Source organism: Colobus angolensis, unplaced genomic scaffold (genome assembly GCF_000951035.1).
Source record: "Colobus angolensis palliatus isolate OR3802 unplaced genomic scaffold, Cang.pa_1.0 Scaffold57, whole genome shotgun sequence".
Classification (NCBI taxonomy): domain Eukaryota; kingdom Metazoa; phylum Chordata; class Mammalia; order Primates; family Cercopithecidae; genus Colobus; species Colobus angolensis.
The window spans coordinates 12,085,331-12,091,987 of NW_012119265.1; the positions used below are offsets into that span (position 1 = coordinate 12,085,331).

The following is a 6,657-nucleotide window of genomic DNA, read 5'->3' on the forward strand; positions in this document are numbered from 1 at the left end:
GAGCGAGACTCCGTCTCAAAAAAAAAAATAAATTAAAAAAAAAAAAAAAACTGCCCAAGACTGGGTAATTTATAAAGGAAAGAGGTTTAATTGACTAAGAGTTCCGCATGGCTGGGGAGGCCTCAGGAAACTTACAATCAGGGAGGAAGGCAAAGGGGAAGCAAAGCAACTTCTTCACAAGGCTTCAGGACAAACAGTGAGGAGTTAAGGGGGCAGAGCCCTTTATAAAACCATCGGATCTTGTGAGAACTCACCCACTATCACAAGAACAGCAAAGGGGAAACCAACCCCAGGATCCAATCACCTCCCACCAAGTCTCTCCCTAGACATGTGGGGATTATGGGGATTACAATGCGAGATGAGATTTGGGTGAGGATGGCTGGGGGCAGTGGCTCACGCCTGTAATCCCAGCACTTTGGGAGACTGAGGCGGGTGGATCCCAAGGTCAAGAGATCGAGGCCAGCCTAGCCAACATGGTGAAACCCCATCTCTACTCAAAATACAAAAATTAGCTGGGTGTGGTGGCACACGCCTGTAGTCCCAGCTACTCGGGAGGCTGAGGCAGGAGAATCACCTGAATGCGGGAGGCAGAGGTTGCAGTGAGCTGAGATTGTGCCACTGCAGTCCAGCCTGGCAAGAGAGAGACTCCATCTCAAAACAAAAACAAAAACAAATTTAGGTGAGGATGCAGACAAACCATACCAGTCATTTATGTTGTTTCTAATAACCCACTGCCTCTGTTTCTATTTTAACTTTTTTCACTTTCTAAAACTGTTAGTCTGGTTTTGGACCCCTATATTTATCTTCTGTGGCTTTCATCTTTTCTCTGTCTCTTTCGGTTCCACTTTCAGGAATATTTTCTCACCTGCATCTTCCAACACTATTAATTACTTTTGAATTTTAAATATTTTTAATTTTAAAAAGCCCTACTGTTTTGATACTGCTTCACTTCCAATTGTTTTATGAATGCGATTTCTCCAGATAGCTTTCAAATTAATTTTTTCATTCACTACATAGCACTGTCTTACATTTTAAAGATTCTGAAAAACACAATTTTTTAATGCTTATGTAGTGCTACATCAAAACATCAATGTACTGAAGATTTTAAGCAGCATGAGGCATCATCAGATGTTTTTGTTTCTTCCCCCTCATTTCTCCACCCCTACCAGATCTGTTTTTGATGTTTAGCCTAGAAGTAGCAAGAAGGATGAACTAAAGCAGATTAGGGATCGAGCTGGTAATCCAGGTGAGAAATAATGAGTCTTCTCTAAGGTAATAGTGGTGAGGTAAAGGCAAAAGGATAGCTGACAAACGTTAGGAGGTGAAATGGCACAGGACTTGGTGAAAAACTGGTTAGGAGAAGAGGGAAGAGAAAAGTCCAGGTTATCCTCAAATTAATGGTTTGGATAACAGGAAGAATAGGAATTTCTCTAAGTCGAGTCCTATTATAAATATTTTCATTTTTGTATTTCACTGAGTCTCAATTTACCAAGATAACTTCCTTTCAATCAGCAAAACACCTGTTTACTACTTACTAACAATATTAAAGATGCAAATATTTACTAAACATATTTTTCTCATTTTACATACATGCCTATCATTTTATTTCTAAAAAAGTTTAATTCTATTTACTCATTAAAATACTTATATTTAAATACTCCAACATAACACATTAGGTTTATTAAACATATAGATGCTCCTCAAATGAAGAATATAGTCTGATCTAGTTTTATACACAATAACGACAATTGGGCCGGGCGCGGTGGCTCAAGCCTGTAATCCCAGCACTTTGGGAGGCCGAGACGGGCGGATCACGAGGTCAGGAGATCGAGACCATCCTGGCTAACATGGTGAAATCCCGTCTCTACTAAAAATACAAAAAACTAGTCGGGCGAGGTGGCGGGCGCCTGTAGTCCCAGCTACTCCGGAGGCTGAGGCAGGAGAATGGCGTAAACCCGGGAGGCAGAGCTTACAGTGAGCTGACATCTGGCCACTGCACTCCAGCCTGGGCGACAGAGCAAGACTCCGTCTCAAAAAAAAAAAAAAAAAAACGACAATTTAAAATGTAAAAAACTGGGCTTAAACAATGCAGCCAACCACCTGTTTTATTAAGTTTTACCAGGATCTCCTTCTAAAAATTCCTTATCAGAGCTATTTCTTTAAACCCAACATTTACTACATTAACAGATGGGTTCTTTAAATGAGAAATTTTACTTTCAACTCACTGATTTTATACTTAGAGGCTTTAAAATTTTTTAGAATATGTGAAGACCAGAATTAAACCATTCTCCCTGTATTTTTCCCGGACTGTTTGCTAACTGCTTGTTTTTACATAAAGCTTTAAACACGTCTACCATGGGTAGTAAACAAAAAGGACTACTTGAAACTATAAAATCTACCAAAGTGCCAAATGCATTATCACTGCTTTTTCCTTCTTTTATAAGAATCATTACTATGAACTCGTACTCGTTGGTGCACAGAGGATGCTATTTTCATGCTCTCTTTCTTAGTAAAGGTCTTCTCTATAGCTCCAGGTTTCCAAAGTAACAACTGTGCATCTTCTCCTCCAGTCAACAAAGAATCATCTTGCACGTTCCAACAGAAAGAATGGACTGTAGCAGCATGCCCTCCCTGAAGGCTAGTCACATGGGTCAGTCCTGACGTGCTGCAGTTCATCAAGTGAATCCTTCCTGTGTTTGTTCCTCCAATAACATGCAATGTGTCTGTCTTTTCATGATACAGGCCACCGATCAAAGAGTCCAAAGAATCTTCTTTCATGTTAACTGCCTCTCTGACATCCTGGATGTTCAAACGTGTAACTGGTTCATCAGTATCCAGATGATTAAGATTCCACCAATAAAATCCTTCATCATGTGTCATGCAGTAAATCTGTTTATAACCTTCCCCAGACCAACCAATACAGCTTACTGATGAAATTGAGTTACAGGTTGTAACCAGTGCATCCTTCTCATTATCAACATTAATATCAAATACATTTACCAGGCCATCAGATGAACCTGAGACTACCATGTTGGGATTGCTGGGATGGAAACGTACTTGAGTGACATCATCACTATGTGTCTCTGAATATGCACCAAGTGGGTCTTTAGTTGTAGATAAATCCTGAGAATTCATCCTTGCATCCCAAAACACCAACAATGCATCATAATCAACTTTTTCTGTACCAGCACAAATAATATGATCATTACAACTAATATCAAAACTGATAAAAATATTGGAAGGGTAACCCTTGAAGAGCTGAACAGGTTTTTCTCTGGTTACTCGAGCATCCCAACATTTTACAGTGCCATCAGTACATGCTGAATATACACTATCACAGGAATTTGCAAATCTGACTCCATTAAGAAGTCCAGGATATCCACTAAATTCTCGTAGTACATTTAACGTTTCTTTATCATATATTCTGATTGATCCATTAGAACATGAAACAGCAACCAAGTTTTCCGTTCCTGCTTGGGCAGTCTTTGATGTGTCTATATCAAGAAGGTAAGTGGGCTCTTTGGTTCCTGAGGAACATTTAACAATGTGCAGATTAGCAAACTGTTCCTCAATCTTTTCCATATCAACAGCAGCATCCAAGGGTAGTAAAACTCTGTAAAAAAATAAATAAATAAATAAAAATAAAAATTAATGCTTAACAATGGAGATACATAAAAAATTTTAACCTGAAGTTTCTCTAAAATTGCAAATAAATCAAGAACATTTTCCTCTGAGGGCTGGCATGAATCAATCAATCAACACAAACGTATTCTAATACTATAATCATTTCCTTACTATGATGTAACTAAAACTCAGTTGCCTTCTAATTCAATCACTCTTTAATACTGAATTTACTGCCAGGAGTGGTGGCTCACACCTGTAATTTCAGCACTTTGGGAGGCTAAGGCAGGAGGACTGCTTGAGGCCAGGCATTAGACACCAGCCTGAACAACAAGGTAAGACCCCCGTCTCTTCAAAAAATAAATTAGCAGGGCATGGTGGCCTATGCCTGTAGTCCTAGCTACTCAGGAGGCTGAGGTAGGAGGATTGCTTGAGACCAGGAAGTTGAGACTACAGTGATCCATGATGATGTCACTGTTCTCCAGCCTGGGGAATGAAGTGAGACCCTGTCTCAAAAAAGAAAAAAAAAAAAATGTTGAATTTACTATATATATTTTATGCTAGTAAGAGAATAAAAAGCATGTGCATATACCACCCAGCAGTTCTTTTTAGCTCAAACCCAATTACTGGTTCTACTCAAGTCATCCTCAGCATTGGCAAGGATCTCCACTTTGGAATAATCTTCTCCTGGCCCCAGCTGCTTTACACAACTTTAGAATTTAAACATAGATATATAGGGGGGGGAAAAAAAGGTTTCCCAAAAATATTCATGCCTTAATCCCTGGAATCTGTGAATATGGTTACAAAGGAAAACTGAAGTTGCACATGGAATTAAGGTTGCTAATCAGCCTAATTTAAGGCTAACCTTAAAATAGGGAGATTATCCTAGATTATCTATTATTACCCTGGCCCAATATGGTAACAAGTGTCTTTAAAAGTGGAAGAGGGAGGCAGAAGAGTCAGAGGAAGAGGTTCCCACAGAAGGCAAAGACGCAGAGAGATACAATGTTGCTGGTTTGAAGACAGAGGCTGAGGGTGGCCTCTAGAAACTAAAAAGCAAGAAAAGATTATCCTCCAAGCCTCCAAATGGAAATGCAGTCCTGTTGGCATCTTAGTTTTAGCCCAGTGACATCCATTTTGGACTTCAGACCTCCAGAACTGTCAGATAATAAACTTATGTTATTTAAACTAAGTTTGCAGTAATTTGTTATAGCAGCAACAGGAAACGAATACAACAGAGGTTCCCAGTATAGAATCCCGGAGAAGTGCTTCTAAGGCAGTAGCAGCTTGCCATGGTAGAACTGGGATTTGATCCTAGGCATTCTGGCTTCAGGCTTCACACACTGCTCTAAACCACCATACTAGACTGCCTCTCCAGGGTGGGCTGTATGCAGGACAAGTTCAAGGTCAGAAAGACATGCATGCCTACTAACACTATCATAAATCCTTCTATTGTGCTTTCTCATCAATGAATATTCTTTCTAGCCTGTGTAATAAATTCATTTTCATTCTTAAGACGAAATGTTTTTTCTGTTGCTTTGGTGATATCTTCTTAAGCATCTGTCTTTTCATCTTTAAAAGGAGAAATGAGTACTAACTCAAGAACTGTTAGGAAGATTAATGCATGCCATGTGTTCTGCACAACATCTGGCATATCATAGTACATACACAATAGATGTAATAGGCCAGGCGTGGTGGCTCATGCCTCTAATCCCAACACTTCTGGAGGCCGAGGCAGGGATCACTTGAGGTCAGGAGTTCGAGACCAGTCTGTCCAACATGGTAAAATCCCGTCTCTACTAAAAATACAAAAATTAGCTGGGCATTGTGGCTCACACCACCTGTAATCCAGCTACTAGGGAGGCTGAGGCAGGAGAACTGCTTCAGGCAGAGGTTGCAGTGAGCCAAGGTCACACCACTGCACTCCAGCCTGAGCAACAGAGCGAGAATCTGACTAAAAAAAAAAAAAAAGATGTAATATAAAAATTACTAGTATCACCATGACTGATACCACTAATATCATATAAGGGAGAATTTGCATCTATCAAACAGCAAAAAATATTAGTAAGTTGGATTTGGGTTTATTATTATTATTATTATTTTTGTATTTTTAGTGGAGATGGGGTTTCACCATGTTAGCCAGGATGGTCTCGATCTCCTGACCTCGTGGATCTGCCCGCCTTGGTCTCCCAAAGTGAGCCACCGTGCCTGGCCTGGATTTGGGTTTAAAATAGAAATAGAAATAAAATGGAAATAAGCATTCCCCCTAACTTTTAATTTTCAATATTTATTTTTACTTATTTTTTCCTTTGGAGATGGCATCACAGCTCATTAATTTTCAACATTTATAAGTGCACACACACAAAGAGCTCCAATGCATAGACACAGTTCACCTTCTAGGTTCACTGTTAACTTCTTGCCACATTTGCTTTCTCTCTCTATACACACACACACACACACACACACACACACTGCTTTTTAAAAATGAACGCTTTGATGAGAGTTAGCTGCAGACAAAATATCACTCCATTCCTAAATACTTCACCATAACAGCATCTCTCCAACCTTCTGTTTTTCATGTCATGGAATTTTTTGAATATCCTATTCTCCAACAACTTTCATCCAAAGAGTTCAGGATCTATTGATTGTTCTTGCCTGAATCAATGATTATGCTAGCATCTGCAAAACAGTCATTTTCTAATTCTATCACTCTTTCTACCTTAGCAGGCATTCTTCTAAAAACAAGAGCTTTTTTCCTTTCTCTATTTCTTTGACTAGGAAATCATGATTCTTAAAAATTGTGTATCACAATCTACTGCTTTGTTGCTTTTTGATGCTCAAAGTGTCTGGACTTGGCCATTAAGACCCTTCAAGCCAGCTTCTGCAGCCTTTTGACAGGACCCCATCAGTCTGTAAACCCTACATGAGAAACTCCGTGGAAGCATTAGATAGCTCTAAAAATGGTGTGCTTCCCTCAACTTAAGTATTCAGACATGAAATGACCATTCTCCAGTAATGCTGGGGTAGTCACCTCCA

The 6,657-nt window shown here is 39.5% G+C and overlaps 1 protein-coding gene and 1 pseudogene across 3 annotated transcripts in view; both read right to left on the minus strand.

Moving 5' to 3' along the window:
- LOC105526092 overlaps nt 1-2,357 on the minus strand; it is a 4,410-nt pseudogene extending 2,053 nt beyond the window's left edge.
- Nucleotides 2,088-6,657, minus strand: part of WDR89 (WD repeat domain 89) — a 64,461-nt gene continuing 59,891 nt past the window's right edge. For all 3 annotated transcript variants that reach the window (XM_011961964.1, XM_011961966.1, XM_011961965.1), the window contains one exon: nt 2,088-3,613. In XM_011961964.1, the coding sequence (XP_011817354.1) occupies nt 2,419-3,582 (1,164 nt within the window). In that variant the 5' untranslated portion in view covers nt 3,583-3,613 and the 3' untranslated portion in view covers nt 2,088-2,418. The remainder of the gene's footprint in view (nt 3,614-6,657) is intronic.